Source organism: Dendropsophus ebraccatus, chromosome 8, assembly GCF_027789765.1.
Source record: "Dendropsophus ebraccatus isolate aDenEbr1 chromosome 8, aDenEbr1.pat, whole genome shotgun sequence".
Classification (NCBI taxonomy): Eukaryota; Metazoa; Chordata; class Amphibia; order Anura; family Hylidae; genus Dendropsophus; species Dendropsophus ebraccatus.
The window spans coordinates 21390893-21417149 of record NC_091461.1 but is presented as its reverse complement, the minus strand read 5'-3'; the positions used below and the strand labels follow the sequence as shown (position 1 = coordinate 21417149).

The 26257-nt window shown below is 45.2% G+C and overlaps 2 protein-coding genes across 5 annotated transcripts in view; both read left to right on the top strand.

Moving 5' to 3' along the window:
• Positions 1-26257, top strand: part of CRTAC1 (cartilage acidic protein 1) — a 471729-nt gene that overhangs the window by 223665 nt on the left and 221807 nt on the right. The gene's annotated exons all lie outside the window — the stretch shown is intronic.
• LOC138798912 (uncharacterized) lies at positions 8759-19288 on the top strand. Its single transcript, XM_069979529.1, has 8 exons — positions 8759-8851; positions 9096-9186; positions 9958-10106; positions 16622-16722; positions 17397-17543; positions 17750-18797; positions 18965-19043; positions 19211-19288. The coding sequence occupies exons 1-6, from the start codon at positions 8759-8761 to the stop codon at positions 18636-18638; spliced, it is 1470 nt and encodes a 489-aa protein (XP_069835630.1). The 3' UTR covers positions 18639-18797; positions 18965-19043; positions 19211-19288.

Genomic DNA, 26257 nt, shown 5'->3' with positions numbered 1-26257 from the left:
AAAGAGAGAGATCAGATCCATGTGAAGTCAGATCCATGTGACATACAAATAAACAAAATAAACAGTAAACAAATAAACAATAACCCTTTACACCCTTCAGCTGTGCATCTTCTGAACATACATATCTAATACAGCAACATCTAGTGGTGAAACTTTATCACTGCTTACATCAACACATAAGTACAATAAGTAAAGGCTTTTACAAAGGGTGTATATAATGGTAACACCCGTGGTAGGACATCACAGCACTATCTCCATCTTCCAGAACTTGGGGCACAAGTCCTGCTGGCCAGACTACATTGCTAGGTCCTTGATATATAGTACTCGGTAAAGTAGGATTTCATTCCACTTTCAATTTTTCTGGTTAAATATCATATTATGCCAAAAAGAAAAGAAAGGCATTCTTAACTAATTAAACTGTTACCTAGACTGCACCATGTTGCATTATATAGTAGTTATATTGTTGAAGTATGACTGGGTGGCCGAGCATGTGCTTACGGCCACGTCGTGACAACACCAGAAACCAGTGTAAACTAAAATCAGTCATCGGTCAGTATAGATTCCTTGTTCCCCCTGCCCCAGGGGCGTAGCTAAAGGCTGATGGGCCCTGGTGCAAAATTTTAGCTTGGGGCCCCCCATCTCCCCCGATCAGGCAAAGTCATATCTAACGTTATATCCAATGATTCTAATGTGCCACCATGTTCTAATGCCCTGTCACTGCCTCCACCTCATGTACTGCACTACTGCCCCCTATAATTAATGGACTGTACTGTGTCATTGTCTAATCATTGTATTCCAATCTTTGACTCTCCAGCTGAAAAACTACAACTCTCATCATCAACTGCCAGTTGGAAACGATGGGGGTTGTAGTGCTGCAACCTGAAGAGCCAAATGCTGCAAAACTCCCATAATAAACTGTCAGCAGGGCACGATGAAGTTTGAACTTCTGCAACCTGGAGAAGTCACCTGATATCACTTGCAGTCCTATGTAACACCACAGATAACAGTGATATCCCTCTGAGTACAGATAATGTAGTGGTCACCTGCAGTCCTATGTAACACCACAGAAAACACAGTGATATCCCTCTGAGTACAGATAATGTAGTAGCTGTCACCTGCAGTCCTATGTAACACCACAGATAACACAGTGATATCTCTGAGTACAGATAATGTAGTAGATGTCACCTGCAGTCCTATGTAACACCACAGATAACACAGTGATATCTCTGAGTACAGATAATGTAGTAGATGTCACCTGCAGTCCTATGTAACACCACAGATAACACAGTGATATCCCTCTGAGCACAGATAATGTAGTAGTCACCTGCAGTCCTATGTAACACCACAGATAACACAGTGATATCTCTGAGTACAGATAATGCACTAGATGTCACCTGCAGTCCTATGTAACACCACAGATAACACAGCGATATCTCTGAGTACAGATAATGTAGTAGTTACCTGCAGTCCTATGTAACAGCACAGATAACACAGTGATATCTCTGAGTACAGATAATGTAGTAGTCACCTGCAGTCCTATGTAACACCACAGATAACACAGTGATATCTCTGAGTACAGATAATGTAGATGTCACCTGCAGTCCTATGTAACAGCACAGATAACACAGTGATATCTCTGAGTACAGATAATGTAGTAGTCACCTGCAGTCCTATGTAACAGCACAGATAACACAGTGATATCTCTGAGTACAGATAATGTAGTAGTCACCTGCAGTCCTATGTAACGCCACAGACAACACAGTGATATCTCTGAGTACAGATAATGTAGTAGCTGTCACCTGCAGTCCTATGTAACAGCACAGACAACACAGTGAGTACAGATAATGTAGTACAGATAATGTAGTAGCTGTCACCTGCAGTCCTATGTAACAGCACAGATAACACAGTGATATCTCTGAGTACAGATAATGCAGTAGATGTCACCTGCAGTCCTATGTAACACCACAGATAACAGTGATATCTCTGAGTACAGATAATGTAGTAGTCACCTGCAGTCCTATGTAACAGCACGGATAACACAGTGATATCTCTGAGTACAGATAATGTAGTAGATGTCACCTGCAGTCCTATGTAACACCACAGATAACACAGTGATATCTCTGAGTACAGATAATGTAGTAGTCACCTGCAGTCCTATGTAACACCACAGATAACAGTGATATCTCTGAGTACAGATAATGTAGTAGACACCTGCAGTCCTATGTAACAGCACAGATAACACAGTGATATCTCTGAGCACAGATAATGTAGATATAGACCCCTGTGTAGCCCCCCATAGTATAGACCCCCTGTGTAGCCCCCCCACAGTATAGACCCCCTGTGTAGCCCCCCACAGTATAGACCCCCTGTGTAGCCCCCCACAGTATAGACCCCCTGTGTAGCCCCCCACAGTATAGACCCCCTGTGTAGCCCCCCCACAGTATAGACCCCCTGTGTAGATCCCCCACAGTACAGACCCCCTGTGTAACCCTCTCATAGTATAGACCCCCTGTGTACCCCCCCTCCCATAGTATAGACCCCTTGTGCAGCCCCCCCCAGTATAGACCCCTTGTGCAGCCCCCCCATTATAGATCCCTTGTGCAGCCCCCCCAGTATAGACCTCTTGTGAAGCCCCCCCCAGTATAGACCCCTTGTGCAGCCCCCCCAGTATAGACCCCTTGTGCAGCCCCCCCAGTATAGACCTCTTGTGCAGCCCCCCCAGTATAGACCCCTTGTGCAGCCCCCCCCCCAGTATAGACCCCTTGTGCAGCCCCCCCCAGTATAGACCCCTTGTGCAGCCCCCCCAGTATAGACCCCTTGTGCAGCCCCCCCCCAGTATAGACCCCTTGTGCAGCCCCCCCAGTATAGACCCCTTGTGCAGCCCCCCCCCAATATAGACCCCTTGTGCAGCCCCCCACATCGCAACATTTATGTAAAAAATGAAAAAATAAATAAATAAACTCACCTCACCTGGATCCTTGATCTCCCTGCCAGCTTCTCTTCAGTTCAGTGAGCTTCCGGGTTGCCGGCCCTTGCTGGAAGCTCACTGATGCAGGACCGCGGCACCCGGATTTCTCCTCTATACTGCACGGCGGCTGACATGTGACGTGATGACGTCCAAGTCAGCTGCCGAGGTGGAGGAGAAGTCCCGGCGCCGCGGTCCTGCATCAGTGAGCTTCCGGCCAGGGCCGGCAACCCGGAAGCTCACTGAACTTAAAGAGGTCCGGCGGCCGCGGCCATTTAACTGCACGGGGGGCCCGGGCCGGGGGGCATATGCCCCCCGGCCCAGCCCGCCCCTGCCACGGCCCCCCCGGATTGGGGGAGCACAGGAGGAAGTGGCAAGGGGGGCCGTGCGGGCCCCCCTAGCGTAGGGGCCCGGTCGCCATGACGACCCCTATAGCTACGCCACTGCCCTGCCCCCTGCCTGCAATGGATTTTTTTTTGTTTTGGACGGTTCTCCTTCAAGAGGTTGGCTCCTCTAAATATATCTGTGGAAATCTAAGACAGTTTATTAAACAAGAAAGGTTAAAAACCAGTGAGGGCAGGGGGGTGGAATGAAGTAATATCCGTCCTGGTGCTCCTGCAGCGCTATCGCTCACAATCACCCACCAAGATCCTGTATCTCACAGTCCTGCGTTGTGATGACCCCGCTCAGAAATACCTGAGTGTGTAGTTCCTGTGGTGGTGTGCGAAATAGAAAACGGGAAAAAACTGGAATGTGGAGGGTAACAGTGAACGGTGGTGCTGTGGGGGCATCAGGACAGGTAAGTACAAGGTCATTATTAAGTCCCGACCACCCCCTACCGGCACTGGCTTTTAAAATTTGCTCATAGTACCATTTTAATCAAAGCCAATGGGAAGTGGCGGTCTTTGGCGGTTAAATACCCCCCAAAAACACGGTTGAAAAAAGTGCAGGAAGAAGTGAGTGTATGGAAGGTATGGGCAATTTTATTATAATCCTTTCTGGACTGCAAACCCCTAAGACCTGCTCTAGTATGAAAGTCTAGCCGCATTATTGACATAATATTAATGTCACTAGCATTGGTATTGTGACCATTTTCTTTACAAACTCGTGGGTGGGGACTACTCACTTATCATGACCCGCCTATGTTTTAGATATATTTTTAGGCTATGTTCACACAACTTAAAAGTATGGCCGTTGTTGCCGATTGCACCTTTGTGTGCTGTAAGGTGTTCTGATGCAGTCGCGCGCTGATGCACCCGCATCAGAACACTACGGCCGGAAAGATCATCCGGGATGATCTTTTCAGAGACCGTCCGCTCCGTGACCCGGCCGGGTGACGGAACGGCAGTCTCATCCGCCATGCGAACATGGCCTTATAGTGGAAGACATCTTTTGGGGGGTAAGTTTATTTTTTTTTGTCTTCTCTAGATGGGCTAGACTTTATATAGTACTAATATTATTACTGCACGTGTCGGTGGGGGTAGGGCGGCTTTACAAAGGGCCGAATATTAGATTCCAATTAAAGGAATCATCAAGATGAACAAATAGAGTTACATTTCCCGAGTTCAATATAAAATTGGTAATTTTCCTTTTCCTAATTAGATTTCCAAAATAAAATATCTAACAGTCAGTAGTATTTAGTAGCGGCCATCATTTATACTAAACAAGTTACAGGATGATGTGTTCCCATGGAGTCCCACCAACCAATACTTGTAAACTGGTCAATAGAAAAAGAGCTTTTTCTTTCATATATATTTTTTTTTACCAGATTTTTTTTTTACCAATGCTCATACGAAAGAAAAGTCGATATCTCAGTGCACATAAATGAGGAATACGAGAGCCTGCTGCCATCTTCAGAGTAATGGCTCCCTAAGTGCATTATATTTGGTTAGCTTCCAAAGTTTATGGAAAACAATTTGCTATTTTAGAGCCACATAATTTTTTAGATTTACAGTGGTTTTTCATGTTGCTGTATTTACGAGTGTATACTGTTGTAGAATTTATTGTAGGTGCCTCTAGAACTCAGGTTTTTTTTTTTTTTTAATAATTATTGCTATAAATTGTTCCTTTCGTTGGGTGGTGTGATGGTGTTTTTACAAAGCCGATAATAAGAGAAGAGATCAGGTTGACAGTCCCATATAGAAAAGGCTTAGATTTATTTCTATAGAAAGTTATTTTAAAGAAACTAGACTTTAAGGGTAAACTAGTGTATCCAGATGATAGGATATCCTACTTTTGGGACCACCTAATGACCAACTATAATATGTAGTAGTACAGGAGCCAAATTAAAAGGGGTTGTCTGGCGTCAGACAACTTTGAATATACTGCTGCTGGAAAACAAAAAATGCTTACTCATGTTTACCTCTCTGCACTCTGTGTCCTCCTACTGATCTTCGGTGTGCCCCGCTGATCACAGCCGCCTCCACTTCCCATACAAACTTGTCTCAGGAGTGACAGCCTGCTCAGCCAATCACTGAATGTGGAGCTGTCGCATCTTAGATAGGCTGAGTCCCTCCCAAGAATTCATCTCAGAAGTGGAAGGAGGGGAGGATGGGGGCTGGAGACCCATAGGAGGACTGCCGGGAAGCGTGGAAAGATAAGCATAGGCTATTTTTTGTTTCGTATATAACATGAGTGTATTCAAAGTTGTCTAATGCCGAACCACCTCTTTATTGTTGGTGGTGTCTTACCCATCCCACCCTGGACCCTATGAATCACAGAAGGTAGCCCTCTGTTTTGAATTCTTTAGATACAGCCAAGTCAGCATGTCCCTCAACCCCTTACCAACCCAGGACATTTTCATTTGGGGCTTTTTGTCTTTTCCTCCTCATGTTTTATGAGCCATAACCAATAACTCAATAAAAAATATTTTTCTATCTACAGAGCTATAAGAGGGCTTGTTTTTTGCCAGGACAAGCAAACTGTAGCACACTTCACTTCCCCACTGTCAATCATCTCCTTCTATTGGCCCAATAGACTTATCATAAAGCCACTGGATGGAGATCACTTTGAGCCCGGGACTGAACTCCCCCCCCCCCCTAAATTACCCATTTAAAGTTAGCCAAATTTGCACTGTTACCAGCTAATCATTTAATGCAGTGTTTCTCAACTCCAGTCCTCAAGACCCACTGACAGGTCATGTTTTGAGGATTTCACAGGTGATATAATTATAGTCAGTGCTAGAAATGAGCGAATACAATTCGTTCGAGATGGTATTCGATCGAATATTGCGGTATTCGAAAGATCCAAATTCAATCGAGTAGTGTGACAAATACGCGGGAAACATTTAAAAGCCCTCCCATCGCAATTGGTGCTTTTTGTAATCCAATCACCATGCAGGGAGGCCGTGAGGGACCCTGAGAGTACGCATGCAGCGCGAAAACGGTGTCTACCCTCATTGGATAGCTGAACCACATGACCTCGAATATTTAATAATTGACTTCCGCCTCTCGACCACAGATGCGCTTTCAACCTAGCCAGGGAGAGATCTTTGAGCAGGGAGAGATGGATTTTAGTAGCGTTTTGGTTAGGCAGGATTACTACTGAACCCAAAAGTCCTTTTCAGGGCTAAGTTCCAGCACAAAAGGTCATCTTTTAATCCAAAGCAGTGCTAAGAAATAGATGATATAACAGCAGCAGCAGCAGCAGCTGTATTCATTGCAGTACCCTATGTGTACAAGTGACTTATAGTGTCCCTGGTTTAGCCCACTAAGGGCACGTAAATGTTATACATATTGTGCCAGTTGCCCAGTTAAAGGCACGTGATACCTATTGTGCCAGTTGCCCAGTAAAAAGCAAGTGATACCGATTGTGCCAGTTGCCCAGTAAACGGCAAGTGATACCTATTGTGCCAGTTACCCAGTAAACGGCAAGTGATACCTATTGTGCCAGTTGCCTAGTAAAAAGCAAGTGATACCGATTGTGCCAGTTGCCCAGTAAACGGCAAGTGATACCTATTGTGCCAGTTACCCAGTAAACGGCAAGTGATACCTATTGTGCCAGTTGCCTAGTAAAAGGCAAGTGATATCTATTGTGCCAGTTGCCTAGTAAAAGGCAAGTGATATCTATTGTGCCAGTTGCCCAGTAAATGGCAAGTGACACCTATTGTGCCAGTTGCCCAGTAAAAGGCAAGTGATACCTATTGTGCCAGTTGCCTAGTAAAAGGCAAGTAATACCTATTGTGCCAGTTGCCTAATCTCTGTTCTGCTGCGGCCTAGCGTTTGTACAGTGTAATGTGTGATACGCGCGAATAACGTAACACTCTACGGACGCACATTGGAATCATGTATGTAACGCTGCACACAAAATACGAAGGAAATGTGAACATTGCCGTAAACATTCGTAAAGCATTCGCAAATATTTTTCTTTTGCAACTGCGGAGAGTGGCATTATACTGCGATTTTGGGGTGTTGGGTGCACCCAGGCATGCTCCCCCTGATGTCACAGTGTCACTCCGGAGGTGTTGGCATCGTTTAGGGAGGTTTCATGGGGGACTTGGTGACCTCCAAGTGGTCGAATTTGGATTTCCAAGTGCCTAAAATTTTTTCCCCATTTGTTCGAATAGTCGAATATCGGTGCCTATTCGATTTGAATTCTCAAAAGTCGAATATTTCGCTACTCGCTCATCTCTAGTCAGTGCACCAGTAACTGCCACAGCTGTTTGTTGTATGGGATATCTGCAAAACATGACCTTTTGGTGGGTCTTGAGGACTGGAGTTGAGAAACACTGATCTAATGTGTATGGAGGCATCCTGACTTACCCAATAGCTTTTATCTTGAAAGAAAAGCCTAAGGCATGTTGGACTTGAACAAGTTAAATACTTAAGTTGCCCGGAAGATGAGCCACCATCAGAGGTGCCTGACAGGCTTTCTTCTCTTTATTCAGAAACATTCCACCCAAGAAGGTTGTTCCCTTCTTATAATCTTGTCCTTGAGGAACCCTTGAGCACGCTCCAGTTTGAACAAACCCAAGTCTGCAGCATTTGATTACCATTGGCTGGAGAAGTTGGATGCATCCTTATGGAGTCCTGGAAATGGCTGTAGCCTATGGCTGTATCCATGTCTTCCAGGCTGCCTTTTGGCTACATCCAACTTCTTCAGCCACCATTAATTTAATACCACAGGCTCAGGTTTGGACGAACCCGAGTGTGCTTAAGGTTCGCTCATCTCTATTGCATATATTATCGATGGACTTTATATCTCTTCTCCACTTTAACAGGTGAGGGCCCTCAATAGGGATCCCCCAGTATTTGCACAGAATTCTCTGATAGGAAATATAATAATATATTTTCTAACACTGGATCTAGAATTTTCCAATAGCAAAATCTGGAGACTGAGCAGAGAATATCCATTATAAAACTCAATAAGAAAGTGATGAATCGTATCCGCATCTAACTCCGAGCCAACCTTCCAGCCGCACATTTTTAGTAATTTAACAATACAGTATTTTTTTTTTCTTCTTCTTCCAGTTATGAACAATTGATATAAGTACAGATAACATGCTGTTCATCTTGGTCAAGTGTCAGAACTGCGTGATGTAGCTGTCAGGTTAGACAAGTGTTCTGACTAATAGGGAACAGATGGCGATGCCAGTGTAGATTCTTAGACAGGTTAATACAATATGTTAATAATTCTGAAATCACGCGGCTATAGAGAGAATGGTGAACACAGAAGAAACGCTGCGCCCATCCCCAGTCATGCAGTATGACTCACGCTTACTAGAAATCTGGGGGTCTTCAACCTTTGGCTCTTAAGCTTTTGCAAAACTATTACTCTCAGCAGGGATTTCAGGGCATGCGGAGAGTTGTATTCTCGCCACAGCTGGATGCACAGGTTGTTAACCAATACACACGACTATCTGTTGACCCGGGGTCCAGCAGCACCTTGGTAACATGATAACATAATAAGATATTAAAGAATTTTATATTATGGAGTATGTACCAACAAGGCTCCATTCACATTTGCATTGTGTGTTCCATTCTCCTGGTTCATTATAGAAGCAGAAAAGCAGAATTCCAGCTTACATGCAGCAATGCTCAATAGACCTCACTTCTAAAAGCGTCTGCCGGGTTCCATCATGGTGTCCACTGTTGTTATTGAAAGTCTTGTATTGTATTGTTTTTCCCATCAGATATTTTGGAAACTGGATTCTGCAATAGAGGGTATATTTGTTAATGGGAATTCTGTGCCGATCTCTGTATTTCAGGGTCTTCTTGCTTGCTGTAAGGGCAATCCTGTAGCTGGCACTGTATTTAAAGGGGTTTTCTTTTAAATTAACTGGTGCCAGAAAGTTATATTGATTTGTAAATGACTTCTATTTAAAAAAAATCTCGTTTTCCAGTACTTACCAGCTGCTGTATGTCCTGCAAGAAGTCTGACACAGTGCTCTCTGCTGCCATCTCTGTCCATGTCAGGAACTGTCCAGAACGGGAAAGGTTTTCTATGGGGATTTGCTACTGCTCTTGACAGTTCCTGACATGGACAGAGGTGACAGCAGAGAGCACTGGAGCAGTCAGACTGGGAAGAATACATCACTTTCTGCAGGACACACAGCAACTGATAAGTACTGGAAGACTTGACACTTCTTAAAGGAGTTATCCAGTGCTACAAAAACATGGTCACTTTCTTGCAGAGACAGCACCACTCTTATCTCCAGTTAAGGTGCGGTTAGTAATTAAAGGGGTTATCCAGCGCTACAAAAACATGGCCACTTTCTTCCAGAGACAGCCCCTTTCTTGTCTCCAGCTTGGGCGGGGTTTTGCTGCTCAGTTCCATTGAAGTAAATGGAGCTTAATTGCAAACCGCACTTGAACTGGAGACAAGAGCTCCATTCACTTCAATGAAACATAGCAGCAAAACCCTGCCCAAGCTGGAGACAAGAGTCGTGTTGTCTCTGGAAGAAAGTGGCCATTTTTGTAGCGCTGGATAACCCTTTTAAGGAATCCTGTTGCTACCACCTTTCACTTCACTTTATCTGTTTTGTTGATATCCAGACATTGGGGGAATCATGGTAGAAATGGCTGAAATTGGAAATTTACAACAATTGATCTCAGTTTCCTGTCCCAGACTCCTTGGTAGCTTGGTCTTTGATCATGCCATCATACTTACTCGCCCTATGCCGCCTATCGACAACACCCATGAAGTAAAATCTATATCCGGGCCCAGGTGTGACTGCTACCTCCGCACTTCCTACAGCTATGCCCTTGTATCACCATCTATGTCTTTCATTCTCACTGATGTGGATATTGCAGTATTCTGCAGCCGCCAGTTTTTTTTTTTTCTTTAAAGAAATTAAACATTAAAAAAACATATTGCGGATAGGTGGCTGGTGAGGCTTGTGAATTATTTACTCTCCGATACAGTTTGCATTTAAAGTACATAACACGTCGCTTCTCGACACTTTTGTAGAAACATTTTCTAATTATCCTCTCTGTTAATGCATTAAAATAGTTCCTGGTCCAATGCCGGTACTTGTTTCATGATAAATATTGGAACAGCTGTAGTCATAAGGAGAGGATACGGCTCATCCACGCCAGCTTTATCCTTTATATGTATAGACACACAGCACTTTGTAAAAGTATTCAAGCCCCTTACAAAAGCAACAGATTGGTCAGGATTGGAGGCAGGTTTGGGGAGAGAAGGACATAAGGCAGGTGAGGCCCTTGTGCTGGCACCCGCCCTGCCTACTTACCGCAACTGCCCTAAATGGCAGGTGGTAACTTGGCGACAGTCCCTAACCTGTTAAAGTGTAACGCAGTAATGCAGACAAGACAAACGAACACAATAGTCTCCGGGTATACAAGGCAGGTCAGTAACAATTGGTCGGAGTGGTACAAAATCAGGAGAATAGTCGTAAGTCAAGCCAGAAATCAGGAAAACCAGGAATTGCAATCAGGATACAAAATGCTAGCTTAATTATTCTCACAAGGAAGCTCTATCGCAGGCAAGGAAACATGATGGGAGTGTTAGTTTTACGGAGGCCGAAATCCCAACCCCAGGACGGGATTGGGGCTGAAAAAACAGCTCCCAGTATACAAAATAGAGCTGACTGGCGGCGCTGGCTGCCAGTCAGCATGTACTAACTAATATCAGCTGTGCTGGCCAGCCTGGGGGCAGAGAAGTCCTGGCTGCGGCATAAAAGCTATATATGCTGCTGATGCACCCCTAACAACCGTCCGGGCCAGTTGTCAGGGACTCTGTTGGCATGTCTAGGAGGCCAGCCGCACGCTCTGTCAGTGCCAGGAGCCGGGCACACGGCCCGGTTTGTGACAGAGGGCTTCTCATCAGAATTCTGGGCATACCTTTCTTATCTCCATACTCCTTTCCAGAGCTGAAATATGAACCTTTTTTGTATTATGCAAATGAGGCTTAAGTGCCCTGAAGGTGTCCCTAGCACAGCATGAGCAAAGGGTTAGTCAACCCATCTTTTCTTTATCTAGTGGTCATATGGTGCAGAGAGGTTCAAGTGGACAAGGGGTGGTAATAAAGAGGACATGATCTGGACTCACCTGGGCTCTTGCTGTTTTGGGGACCTCCCCTTGGGCACTTGGGCCTCATTTGCATAATAACAAAAAAGGTTTACTGTACAGTATATCTCAGCTCTGAAAAGGACTTTGGGGAAAAAATAAGGTAGGCTCCAAATCCTTACTAGCCATGGGCTTATTTATACCTATGTTTTCTTGCTTTAAAAAAAACTTTGGGGGTTGAATATTTATTTTTTACGCTCCATGTTTTGCATAGCGGGCAGCGTCAGCATATGCATCTACCATGGAGCCCAAGAGATGAGGGGTCACACTAACTCCTTTGTTATGGGCTATGTAAACCTGCATAAGATCTATTCTCCACAGTCATAGCAATACTTACAAGTGAGAAGTAAGCAGCCAGAGGATTATAGTATAGTACAGTTTTCTTCAAAAGAACAGGAAAGATATAACAGGGTCTACAAGCTCTGTGCCTTTGCGTGCAGTAGTGTGAAACAGCTTTTAAAGTTTTTGCTATGGAGCCCCCTGCTTACAGTAAGTCAATAGGTCTGAAACCGTTGGTGTATGCAGGCAAAAAATCATCATGTCATTGACTGTAAACATCTGTGATATATGATATGCTCATTCCTACTATAAGGCCAGATACCGTCTGTATTATGGTAATTGCTGTACTGACATGTGGTGCCTCTAGGAGGCGCTGTAATCATCTGTGCAAATAAGGTTACTCTGTCCAATCCTTACCTATAATATATAGCTATGTGCATAGGGCCCAAAGGGCGATTCCATTTCTAAGCTTTTTCTTCAATTACAAGAAAATCTATAGTCATAATAAATAATAGATTGTGATGAGGTTTTCTAGATGTGCACAGGAATAGCTTCTGTAATGGTCAAAATGCATTCGTTCTGCAAAAACAGTTTAAAAAAAAAATCTCCTTAGGTAAAATTTTCTGTAAGAAGCATCCGGCATGTTAAATCAATGTTTTACATTCATCATCGTAGGTACACAAATATAATCTGTTAAAAAACATCATCCCTGCCATCTGCTGGTAATGTACAGCATCTTCTCCTCTGTCCCTTCATCTAATATACTGATGTGGGTTCTTTGCTGAAAAAGATGATGAGAAATCTTTACTGAAAACTAAAATTGAGGTTGTGTGATGCCTCCAAAGTAATGTGAGGAGCATTGGTTCTTATATTTACCCCTTTAAAGCCTATGGTAACCTTCAGATTATTATTATTATTATTATTATTATTATTATTATTATTGAGTTGTTTCTTGGATATTTCTAATTGTTCTTCATTAAAAAAATTTCCTGCAATTTAGCTGCTTCTTACAGAAAGATAAGTTTGTCATACAGACTTTCTGTTCACTCAGATTACAGCTGGGAGGGGGGAGGAGTAATACACAATCTCAGATACTAGACAGGGGGGAGAGAATTTGTGAATGACAGCTCACACTGGCTGTAGAGAGAGACAGTGGAGATACAAGGCAGTCTGTAATTGAGAATCATAAAATTTGCATACTAGAGAGAAAATATAACAAACTGCAAAGGCTGTAGATTCAAATATAAGACTATTTTTTTTAAAATAAAGACCTAGTGAGAAAATGTGTTTTTACACTGTAAGTACAAAGCATTATTTTATTTTATTTTTTTTGCGACTGATAAGAGCTGATCAGGTATATAGTTGCTACGATCCATAATCAGTAATTATCTATAATGTGTTCAAATTCATTTCAATCTGTGATGTGCTTAGTTTGTAGTGCACTTTGGAAATAGAGTAATGTGTCACCAATCATGTTGGCAGCCACTTTCTCTATATTAAGGGTAGCTTAACATGTACCGGATCCGCAGCGGATTTCACTGCAAACTCGCAGTGTGAAATCCGCTGGGCATCCAGTACGTGTGAAGCTACCCTAAAAGAAACACAGTGGCCAAGGACATCTGCAAGGGATTTTATGCCCTCCTTATTTTTCTATGGGCTTCCTCCAGGTTCTCCACTTTGTTCAAACGATCATAAAAAGCACTTTTGGGAACAACCTTATATTGTTCACCATAATGCTGCGTTTACACAGAGCGATAATTCGCCCCAGTCGAACGATTAACGATTTCGAAATAACAATGTGTTTTTTATAACGATCAGCATTTAGACGGAATGATATATCGCTTGAAAAAAATCCTTATTGCGATCGTTTTAAGCCTATGTCAAGCATAGGATGAATCGGTGAGACTGTTTACACGAATCGATCTGTGATTTTTTTGCAAACGACCAACGACGATTTGAGAACATGTTGATAGATCAAAATGAACGATTTCTCGCTCCTCGCTTGATCATTCGCTGTGTTTACACGAGCCGATTATAGCTCAAATGCGATCGTTATCGCGAAAATTCGAACGATTATCGTTCTGTGTAAATGCAGCATAACACACAGACTGATCGTTGTTAGTTACGACCCTAATTATGATTATTTCTACGATAGATGACTCCTTCTGATCTCAGCAAAAGAAAGAACGATGTGTGCATACACCGAACGATTAGCGAACGATTAACAATTATGGTCAGTTTAAAAATTGAGATCAACGACACACGAACGATTTCCGATTGTTGCCTGTATACACATGGAAAGATTGTTTAAATTCGAACCATATAGCAATTTTTTCGCACTGGTTGAAGGACCACACCACCAAAATCTCTAACAAAGAAGAGGGACTATAAGCAAGCAAGAACTAGTTACCATGTTATACCTGTCATCCAAAAGCTTGTTCAGCCAGCAGCCACCTCTCCTGATCCTACCATACACAAGAAAGCTCAGCTTGGCCACCTCTTTATAGGTTTGGAATTTACGGTAGATAGGAAAGATAAGTTACTGTCAGACTCCGAAGGGGGTGGGATATCTCTCTAAGAACAAAAAGATCAGTTGAAATCCAACATGCATGACCCTTCTATCCCCTGTCATCATCGTGCAGGACTAGCAAATTTAGCCGATATATGTCTAATTTTTGTGGGGGGCCTTTACTCTGTGACACCCACTTGTAGAAACGTACAACCTTTTATTTTTTGTTATAGTACCCTTTTAGCTATGTTATCTCCGACTACTTACAAAATATAAAACATTGCTTATGTGATTGTGGTTCATGTATTTTTCCTATCATGGGATCAGCAACGCTGATCAGTCACCTTTATGCAATGTTGGATGTTCTCTGCATTCACTAGATTAGCCCTTTCAGTTGAGTTATTAAATCTCTGACCCATGCCCCCTCATTTTTTTGCTGTCATGATTAAACAGTCCAGCCAGTCCGGCACTGCAGCAACCTTGACTGCCTTGGCCTCCCCTGCATGGTAAACATGGCTTTCCTGCTATGAATTATCGGCATGGAATGGAATCACTTTCAGGTAAGGCCACAACTTTAATCATAGACGCCCGCAGATACATTCAGCTGTATTGAACAATCACGCTATGATTACGACGTACAGTAATGACCTCATGGGCCAAATCCAAGTTACAGATATACTTGGAGTCACACAGCTACAATTTTTCTTTTTGCCTTTTTTTTTTTTTTTTTTTGTATTCTTTATTTTCTATCTTGGATATTCTTAGCGCCAAGATTGATTGAAGTCCTCACACTGGAAACATGTTCTCCTTCTACCCTTATTCTATTTCTTTTTTAACACTAAGGGCTCGTTCCCACTGAGCAAAAGCAGCTGAATTTCTGCGCTGAATCAGCGCTGAAATTTCAGCCGTTAAAATAGGTGCAGAGCTAATTTCCATTGTGTTGAATGGAAATTCTGCTCTGCAGTTCACACAGTGGAATTTCCGCACTGAACTAATCCGCTTTCCGCCAGAAGAATGAACATGTTCATTCTTCCGCTAGCGGAAGCCTATACAAATCAATGGGGCTCTGATTTTCTGTTTCAGCGCGGATTCAGCGCGGATTCAGCGCGGAATACAAGCGGAATACAAGCGGAAATTACTCGCTGAATCTGCGCGGAAATGGGGAAAAGGGGGGGGAGGAGGATTCCAAGACAACCCAAAAGGAGTTACTGAAGGAGGTCCTACAGATTTGAACACTCCCACCTTTTGAATCACAGCAGCCATTTTATTCACTTGCAAGCAAGAGCAGCATCACCAATCTTTTGGGAAATGTGCGCACAGGAGAATCCAACTCTGCCTCGAATGAGGCTAAACCACGATCAAATGGCAGTCCTCCTAGCTGTCACAGTCAAGGCTATTCGCCGCCGGCGCCGCCGTCAGGTAAGGCTATACTTTTTTGATATGTCCAGTCCCACAAGTGTCCTGTGACCCTATATCTATTTTTCTAATTCAGGTCCAAATCTCTGTATAGCAACCCTATAAAAATTTTTCCCAATATGTGACATGGATAGTACTATACAGTGGTGCCTTTGATTACGAGCATAATTAGTTTTGGGACCGTGCTTGTAATCCAAATCCACTCTTAAACCAAAGCAAGGTTTCCCATAAGAAATCATATAAATGCAGACAATTGGTTCCACACCCCAAAAATAATGATTTATTTTTCTGAATAACATGTAAAATAGATGAAACAAACATTCAGAAACAGCAGAATCTGTGATATTATAAGTTACTGTACAGTTAAAGGAGAGGATGGGAAACACAAGGGCGGACAGAGACTGCAGGGAGCATGAAGGAATGAGCAGGGCAGATGTGGGCACATACATGCAGCACTCTCTGTCCGGGGAGAGAGGTAACAGCTATGGAGAGATTACCTCCACAGCCCTGTCCCCTGATGTAAGCCCTATCCTGAAGTGGATCTGCTATGATATGGAAGGTGAGGGAGACTTCCTGGGTCAGAGTACAGTGCTGTAGACCCCGCTATGCAGACCATGCCCCTCTCCTACTCACCCACCCACCCAGTACAGGGAGCTCTTAAACCAAAGCAATGCTCTTAAACCAAGTCACAATTTTGAAAAACTGTGAGCTCTTAAACCAAAACACTCTAGGTACCACTGTATATTGTTTTTCAATGTTTCCAGGTTTGTTTTTTTCTATTTGCCCCCATCCCCCCATCAAATTCTGTACTATATAGTACTGTAGCCCAATATGTATGATGGGTTGTAGTATTTTTTTTTAAATGCTTGCAAATTATTATTATTATTATTATAATTTATTTTTTTTTTTCTTTTTATATATTTATAGGCCATCGCCAGAGCTCGGGGCCGACAGTTTTGGGTTCATCCCATAAATATGCTACGAGAAGAACATGGACACATTGGTCAACTTTATGAAGAACTACGGCAGTAAGTAGCTAAAAGGATTTGTATAGTTGATAATAGAATGTTGGAGAGGTTTTCAAAACATTTTTTTTGAGTGCCTTCACACACACCAAATCCGCAGCAGATTCACAGAGAAATCCGCGGCGGATCCAGTGTCATTGCATCCCTATGAGAATACATACTCGCACGGGATTGACATCTCGCTGTGTGTATGTATGTTAACCCCCCCGACCGCCGGAGCATACATCACCTCCTCCCCGCTTGCTTTGGCGGTTCCCGGCGTGCGCTGCCCCGCCGCAGCAAATGATTGCCAGAGCTGGATGTCCTGCTGAGAACCCCCGAATCAAACCAGAGGGGGGAGGAGGTGATGTATGCTCTTGGTTCCGGGGGGGTTAATATACATACACACAGCGGGATGTCAATTCCACTGTGGGTATGTATTCTCATAGGGATGCACTGACACTGGATCCACCGCAGATTTCTCTACGGATCTGCTGCAGATCTGGTGTGTGTGAAGGCACACTTTTAAATCTAAAATTGGTTAACTTGCCCCTAGCAACCAATCAAATTCCACCTTTCTTTTTTTGTTCAATCTTTGGACAAAAGTGGAATCTGATTGATTGCTATGGGAAACTGAGCCAGTTTGTAACAATTATCCCCCACCCCTGGTTTGTATATTATTTTTTTTGTCTTTTAAGGTATCCTGAAAAATTTTATAATTTCACGAGGATGCCAATGGAGGCCTTTGATAAGCTGGTGGACATCTTGGGACCATACATTCAACGGCAAAATACCAGGATGAGACAAGCCATCACTGCCAAAGACCGACTGCTGATCACGTTGCGGTGAGTTGTTTTTTTTTCCCTATAAGCTAATGTATGTATCATGTGTCAACTTCCACTTTACCCTTTTATCTGAAATGTTATGTTTCAGAAACCACCATTCATATTTTAAAATGTTGGTTTCTTAAACATGATTTATGTGATAAAAGGTAAAATGTGGGATGTCACATTTGGATTAGACACTAATTATTTTTTTTTTTCTCTTACAGATTTCTCGCAACAGGGGAGAGTTTTGCATCGTTGCACCTCCAATTCCGAGTTGGTAAATCTACCATCTCTGGAATTGTGAGGTCAACATGCCGTGTGATTTGGGAGTACTTGCAACCCATTTCGATGCCTAGTCCTACTCAGGAGACATGGCTGCAGGCAGCAGCAGGCTTTCAGTCTGTGGCCAATTTCCCAAACTGCATAGGTGCCGTCGACGGTAAGCATGTACGTGTGCAGCAGCCACCAGCATCAGGATCCCTATACTTCAACTACAAGAAGTATTTTTCAGTGGTCCTGATGGCGGTGGCTGATGCCTCGTACAAGTTTCTTGCTATCGACGTCGGCGCCTATGGAGGTACTGGGGACTCCCGAGTGCTGATGACATCGCAATTTGGGAGGGAAGTACTTCTCAATCAGGCGACTCTTCCTCCTCCAAGACCTCTTCCGGGTACCACGCGTCCAGTCCCCTTCGTCTTGGTATCGGATGAGGCTTTTCCGCTGATGACGAACCTGCTGCGCCCATACCCACAGAGGGGCCTGGATGCCCGGAGGAGGGTCTTCAACATGAGGCTGAGCCGGGCACGACGCTTCGTGGAGTGCACCTTCGGGATCATGGCTGGTAAGTGGAGGGTCTTCACCAGTGCAATGCAGTTGGATGAGGCCACAGTTGACAGCGTCATTAAAGCTGCATGTGTGCTTCACAACTTTGTCCGTGACTATGAAAGTAGTCCGGACTTAGGGTTGGAGACACATGAAGCTTTGGATGACTCCACTGTCAACTGGGGCTCAGGACGGCCATCCAACCGTGCTGTACTGGTGAGAGAAACCTTCACGGACTACTTCATGTCCCCCGAAGGTGCTTTGCCCAGGCAGTTTGGACAGCCTCAGTGATCAGCACTCGGCCTTTGGGAGTTATGGCTTGCACCCCAGCTTATCAAAGGACTCCATTGGCATCTCTTTTCCTGGCAATGGGATGCTAGAGCCTCCGTCCTCCCTCCAACCTGACCTCCTGGTTTGCCGCCATGACGCCCACTTACTGACAAACCACATGTAAGTACTGTTCTGTCCTGGCATTCTATTCCCCATCCCCCCCTCTCTCTCTCTCTTTCTCTCTGTCTCTTTCTTTCTCTCTCTCTCTCTTTCTCTCTGTCTCTTTCTTTCTCTCTGTCTTTCTTTCTCTCTCTCTAGTTTATTACGTTATCTCTTTTATTTCTCAGGATTTGGTCTTTGATTTTGGGACTCCGTCCTCATTCCACCGGTTTTCCACCATGACGCCCACTTACTGACAAACCACATGTAAGTACTGTTCTGTCCTGGCATTCTATTCCCCATCCCCCCCTCTCTCTCTCTCTTTCTCTCTGTCTCTTTCTTTCTCTCTCTCTCTCTTTCTCTCTCTCTCTCTCTTTCTCTCTGTCTTTCTTTCTCTCTCTCTAGTTTATTACGTTATCTCTTTTATTTCTCAGGATTTGGTCTTTGATTTTGGGACTCCGTCCTCATTCCACCTTAACCTTCAGGTTTTCCGCCATGACGCCCACTTACTGACAAACCACATGTAAGTACTGTTATGTCCTGGCATTCTATTCCCCATCCCCCCCCCCCCTCTCTCTCTCTCTCTCTCTCTCTCTCTCTTTCTCTCTGTCTTTCTTTCTCTCTCTCTAGTTTATTACGTTATCTCTTTTATTTCTCAGGATTTGGTCTTTGATTTTGGGACTCCGTCCTCATTCCACCTTAACCTTCAGGTTTTCCGCCATGACGCCCACTTACTGACAAACCACATGTAAGTACTGTTATGTCCTGGCATTCCATTTCCCCCCCCCCCCCCTCTCTCTCTCTCTCTCTCTCTCTCTCTTTCTCTCTCTCTCTCTCTTTCTCTCTGTCTTTCTTTCTCTCTCTCTAGTTTATTACGTTATCTCTTTTATTTCTCAGGATTTGGTCTTTGATTTTGGGACTCCGTCCTCATTCCACCTTAACCTTCAGGTTTTCCGCCATGACGCCCACTTACTGACAAACCACATGTAAGTACTGTTATGTCCTGGCATTCCATTCCCCCCCCCCCCCCCCCCTCTCTCTCTCTCTCTCTCTCTCTTTCTCTCTGTCTCTTTCTTTCTCTCTGTCTTTCTTTCTCTCTCTCTAGTTTATTACGTTATCTCTTTTATTTCTCAGGATTTGGTCTTTGATTTTGGGACTCCGTCCTCATTCCACCTTAACCTTCAGGTTTTCCGCCATGACGCCCACTTACTGACAAACCACATGTAAGTACTGTTATGTCCTGGCATTCTATTCCCCATCCCCCCCCCCCCCTCTCTCTCTCTCTCTCTCTCTCTCTCTCTTTCTCTCTGTCTTTCTTTCTCTCTCTCTAGTTTATTACGTTATCTCTTTTATTTCTCAGGATTTGGTCTTTGATTTTGGGACTCCGTCCTCATTCCACCTTAACCTTCAGGTTTTCCGCCATGACGCCCACTTACTGACAAACCACATGTAAGTACTGTTATGTCCTGGCATTCCATTTCCCCCCCCCCCCCTCTCTCTCTCTCTCTCTCTCTCTTTCTCTCTGTCTCTTTCTTTCTCTCTGTCTTTCTTTCTCTCTCTCTAGTTTATTACGTTATCTCTTTTATTTCTCAGGATTTGGTCTTTGATTTTGGGACTCCGTCCTCATTCCACCTTAACCTTCAGGTTTTCCGCCATGACGCCCACTTACTGACAAACCACATGTAAGTACTGTTATGTCCTGGCATTCCATTTCCCCCCCCCCCCCCTCTCTCTCTCTCTCTCTCTCTCTTTCTCTCTGTCTCTTTCTTTCTCTCTGTCTTTCTTTCTCTCTCTCTAGTTTATTACGTTATCTCTTTTATTTCTCAGGATTTGGTCTTTGATTTTGGGACTCCGAACCTTCAGGTTTTCCGCCATGACGCCCACTTACTGACAAACCACATGTAAGTACTGTTATGTCCTGGCATTCTATTCCCCATCCCCCCCTCTCTCTCTCTCTGTATCTTTTTTTTGGTTTTAATTATCTCTTATATTTCTCAGGCTTTGGTCTTTTGGGGTCTTCCATTGGCTCCCGCCTTGGGCAACACTGTGCACAACATTCAGATTTTTCTGCAGCTGACTCTGGCAACCCAGGCCCAGCAACTGGAAAAGAAAGTTTGAACTGTTGAAAAATAAATATTTTATGTTATAAATCATGTGTCGGGGGCGTGGCCTGGCTATGGAGGAGTGAGCACGCACCTTCTGTGAGCTCCGGAGACGGGACACCAGCGAGCCTGCATAAGCACCTTAAATTTCCTGGATTGCAACCCAAATGTTTCGGGGCCGAAGGGGGACTAAGGCAGGCACAAAACTATCTGACACCCAGCCCGCTTGGGGTAGCCTGGACCGCTTTTTCCCCACAGCGAGTCGCGGCCTACCTGCCCAGCCTGCAGCCTCAGTGACTTCCGGCTCCTGCATGACCAGAGCGGCCGCCGCCGCAGCAGCTGCAGCGTCCTCCATACACGCTCCCGGAACGGAGCCACCGCATACCCCTTCCATCGGCCGGTTTTGTCCCCTGGACACAGCGGTAAGCGCTCCGGTCCCGGTCCTGCCCGCATCTCTTCAGCCGTGTTCCGGCGGCAGCACCGTCACGGCCGGAGCACAGCCCTCCCATCAGCCCCTGCACAGGCCGCCGGCCATTGATAAGAGGCATCTACCGACGGTGTCGCGGCATCTACCGCCCCCCCCAGGGCAACGGTGTCCTCTGGCCTCCACCTCAGGGCGGCAGCATCCCTCAGCCCTCAACTCTGGGACGCGTCGTCTCCTGGCCCCCATCCCGGTGAGACAGTGTCCTCTGGTCGCAGTCCTAGCACAGCACCATCCCCCAGCCTCAGTCAGAGAGTTGCTGACAGACCCCCACATCTTGAACTCGGCAGAGACATAACCTGTTCTCCACACAGGCTCCATATTAGCTGGCACAATGTCTTCCTTATCCCCTTCTGCACTTCCTTTCTCTACCACTAGGGACAGTGATTTACACCACACCAGCTCTGCTACATCTGTTAACCCTATGCAGGATGGCACAGAGTGGGATTGGAAAGAATATATGAAACTGTTACCTACACGTTCAGATATGGAAAAGCTTGTGGAGCGCTTGGAAGCCTCATACAAACAAGAATTAAATTCCCTCAAATCTGATGTACACACTCTGGAGACGAAAGTTACTGATATTGCTACTGATCATGATTCCCTAGTTACCACGGTGGATGATGTCCAGGCTACACTTGCTCATCAAGAGAGGCAAATTCGTCATCTTTACCGACTGCATGATGATGTAGAGAACCGCAGCAGGCGTAACAATATTCGCATCAGAGGGCTCCCTGAGGCGACCAGAGCTGCTGATCTCATCCCGTCACTTCAGGATTTGTTTGCTTCTATTCTACGTCGACCGCCGGGGGCCGAATTTGAGATCGACAGAGCCCATCGTACTCTGGGACCAGTCTCCAATGATGCGAATCGGCCTCGAGACGTCATTTGCAGGCTTCATCACTATCGTATAAAAGATGAAATTATGAAGGCAGTGCGTGACATGGAGTTTGTTGATTTTGATGGAGCTCAGTTGATTTTCCTTCAGGACCTTTCCAGAGCCACTTTATCTCAACGACGAGCTCTTAAGCCCCTGCTGGAACTACTACGTGAATGTAAAATCCAGTACTCCTGGGGCTTCCCATTCCAGCTGGTGGTCCGTAGGGGCGGCAAACGATTGGAGCTACATACGCCGGAAGATCTGCCTGCCTTCCTATCAGCTTTGGATCTGCCTCACATGGCCCTGCCGGATTGGGATCCCGTCCCACCAATATCCATGGGCAGATTTCCTCGCCCTACTGGCTTGGCAACATCGGGTGACTGAGGACATCCCGGGGGACTGGTTTTCTGTTGCCTCGAAGTGCCTTGATCTCATAGGCTGTATCTTTTTCAGTTGTTGACTGTTTTTTAAGCCTTCGGGTGTTTCTTGGGCATATGCCTGGGGTCATGGGGCTACAGTGTTTTTGCCACGTGAATATATTGGTTTCTGCGTTTCAGGATGTGGGGGGTGGGGGGTGGGGGGGACCTGTTGTATGCCTACTTAGTTAGTTTTTAAAGGGGTGCTTTCTAATTTAGACTGTTACATATATAGATAAATAGAGTGTGCTTATGTTATATTTAGTTAAAATTTCTGGTGTTCTGTCACGGATTTACAGACCTTCATCTGTTAGTCCGCCCCTCTCTAGAATAGACGCCTTGAGCGTTGCTGTACCCGTTTGGGTCACTCCTGGTGGTATATAACTACCCGGATACGGGGGTTATCATTCTTGGTAATCCTCTTTTTCTGACTGCAGGTTCAGTCTCTTTTACTCTCCTCTCTTCTTCTTATCCATTTTTTTTTTCCTTCCTTTTTCTACCCCTCTTCTTTTCCTACCCTCCCCTCCTTCCCTGTACTACATGGCGGGTGCGGAGGGAGGCATGGCGGGGGCGGCTGTTAAGCTTGCCTCTATCAATGTTAGGGGACTGAATGTGCCACAAAAACGGTCTCAAATCCTGTATTCCATGCATAGACAGAAAGTGCACATTTTACTCTTGCAGGAAACACACTTCCAGACTGCTCGTGCCCCTCGCATGCGGCTTAACTATTACAATGTGTGGGCACATAGCACTAACCCTGATGCCAAATCAAAAGGGGTCTCCATAGCGCTGCACAAGTCACTGTCACACACTTTGCTTGATACCCTAACATGCCCTAAAGGAAGGTACACCTTCATTAAGATAGAAATTCAGGCCCGGATTTATACCATTGGCAACGTCTATCTCCCTAATTCCCGTCAGGGCAGTACCCTGAGGGCTATACTCAGAGCTGCTTCTGTGTTTATAGACGGCGTTCTGATACTGGGAGGGGACTTAAATCTGGTCATGGACCCTTCCCTGGACACCTCCTCCGGCAGAACTGCTGTGCCACGTTCCGAATATGCTTCGGCGCGATCAGTCCTTGGTCTCCATGGTCTGGTGGATGTCTGGCGCATCCTTCATCCCAGGGACAGGGACTTTACTCATTACTCAGATGCACATCGTACCTATGGCAGGCTGGATATGTTTTTCATTGCTCAGTATGCTCTTACATTTTATCCCACGGCCACGATAGGTACTGCTTTGTGGTCTGATCACTCTCCTATCTTCCTGTCATTGGTTCTGCCGGGGGTGGTGCCCAGGGGGTGGATCTGGAGGCTGAACGAATCGCTCCTTAAAGATACTGAGGATTATCAGGCTAATGGCCTGCTGTCCAGCTCTTTCGACATTCACAATGGTACGCGCCAAGGTTGTCCCTTGTCTCCCATGCTTTACATATTAACAATGGAACACCTGGCGGTCGTCCTTAGACAAAATATTGCAATTCGGGGCGTCGTGATTGGACGGGACCACCACAAGCTTGCATTATATGCGGACAATCTTCTGCTTTATATCTCTTCCCCCACCACTGCACTCCCTTCTATCTTACAGGAGTTTCAGCGGTTTGGCGACCTTAGTAATTTTAAGGTCAATTTGGCAAAGACCGAGGGGCTTAATGTATCAGTTCCACAGGGTGTGCTTGATACGGTCAGAGCTTCTTTCCCTTTTCAGTGGCACACAGACTTCATTGTCCACCTGGGAATAAAACTTCCGCCTGTTCTTAGCTCTCTATTCGATCTGAACTATACTCCTATGTTGCACAGGGTCCTCACGGACATGACCTCTTATTTCCTGAAACCGACCTCATGGTTTGGCAGGATGGCCATTATTAAGATGGACATCCTCCCTAAGCTATTGTACATTTTTCAAACCATTCCTATAGTAGTCCCTGTTGTATTCTTCAGAACCTTACGCAGGGCTATCACAAAATTTATATGGGGAAACAGCAAACCCAGGATTGCGTACTCTACCCTGACCCAAGTCAAATCTATGGGGGGCATGGGAATACCTGATTTGCGTCTTTACCACGAGGCGGCTGTCCTGCGTGGGGTTCTGGACTGGGTGCACGGTCTGGGCTTTAAGCGGTGGGTAGACTTGGAATTCTCACTCTGCCCGACTGCACCCTCTCTTTTGCCCTGGATCCCCCCCCGGGGTTCGCCAATTGTTACCCGGTCTCCCCTTTTTTATCCCACATGTGTTGTGCGTATGGGATAAATGGGTTGCTAAACACGGTTTGTCTACAGTACCGGGGCCGCTTTCTCCAATACTCCAGACTCCATCATTCCAGCCTGGATGGCAAACGCACAGATTCCTTTTATGGGACAGATCTGCTTGTCCTAGAATCAGGGACTGCATGACTGGTGACACTGTCTCTACTATGCTGTCGCTCCAGACCCAGTCCCCTGACCGTCCGTTGTCCTGGCTGGAATATGAACAGTTGACTTCGTTCTTGCGGGCCCTTTTCCCTAGGGGTACATATACCTCTACACTCACAGACTTTGACAATTTGGTCGTTTCCGTCACTCCTATCTCACACTGCATATCTGTATTGTACCAGATTTTGGTTGGTCTCTTACGCCCTGACAGAGCTCCCTTCCTTGATAAGTGGGAACATGATCTAGATATGACTTTTGACGGTCAGTCCTTCCAGAAAATCTGCGAACTCACCCATGGTATCTCCATGGCTGCTAAGGCAAAGGAGAAAAACTATAAGATTCTCTCAAGGTGGTACTACTGCCCAGTCTCCCTACAGAAAATGTTTCCTGAGGTCTCCGACCGCTGCTGGTGTTGCCTTACGGAGGCTGGAGACATGCTGCATATTTGGTGGGCGTGTCCGCGCATCAGAGAGTTTTGGGACAAAATCCTAACCATTTATACCGCGTATTCTGGAAGGCCTGTCGTCAACTCTCCGCAATTAGCCTAGCTGTCACAGATTCCAGGTTCCCTTACTACCATCAAAAAGGGGATGCTGAGACATTTTTTGACTGCGGCACGTATGGTTATCCCCCGACATTGGAAGACACCGGTGGTGCCTACAGTGACAGAGTGGCTTAGTGAACTCAGGGACCTGGGTAGAATGGAGGAACTGGCTGCAGAGGCTCATGATCAGTCTACTAAATATGAAAAAGTGTGGTTTCCCTGGCGTCTGTTTATGGACTCTGAGGCCTTTCCTGCTCTCCTCCGATAGATTGGGGACCTTTCCGCTTATGCGATATTGCAGGACTTGATTTGTGGTCTGCCTCCTGCCTGCCTCCTTCCCGCTTACTCCTTCCCGCTTCCCTACTCCTTTCCTCTTCCCTCCTTTCCTCTTTATCTCCGTCTCTCCTTCTTTTTTCTTTCTATTCTTTCTCTCACCACCTGTATGACACTCATTATGCTTCCTGTTTAGTTTATTTGACGCTGCCGAGCTGGTGGCGTGGATGTTTAGTATTGCTGATATTACAATGCTTTTGTTTTCTGTTCATCATACTTTATATTAAAGCTGACACCTTGCGACTTGCAGGTCGCTAATTGCTACTGCCTCTCTGATGCTTCATTTACTGTTTGTGCTTGGCTGTCAATAA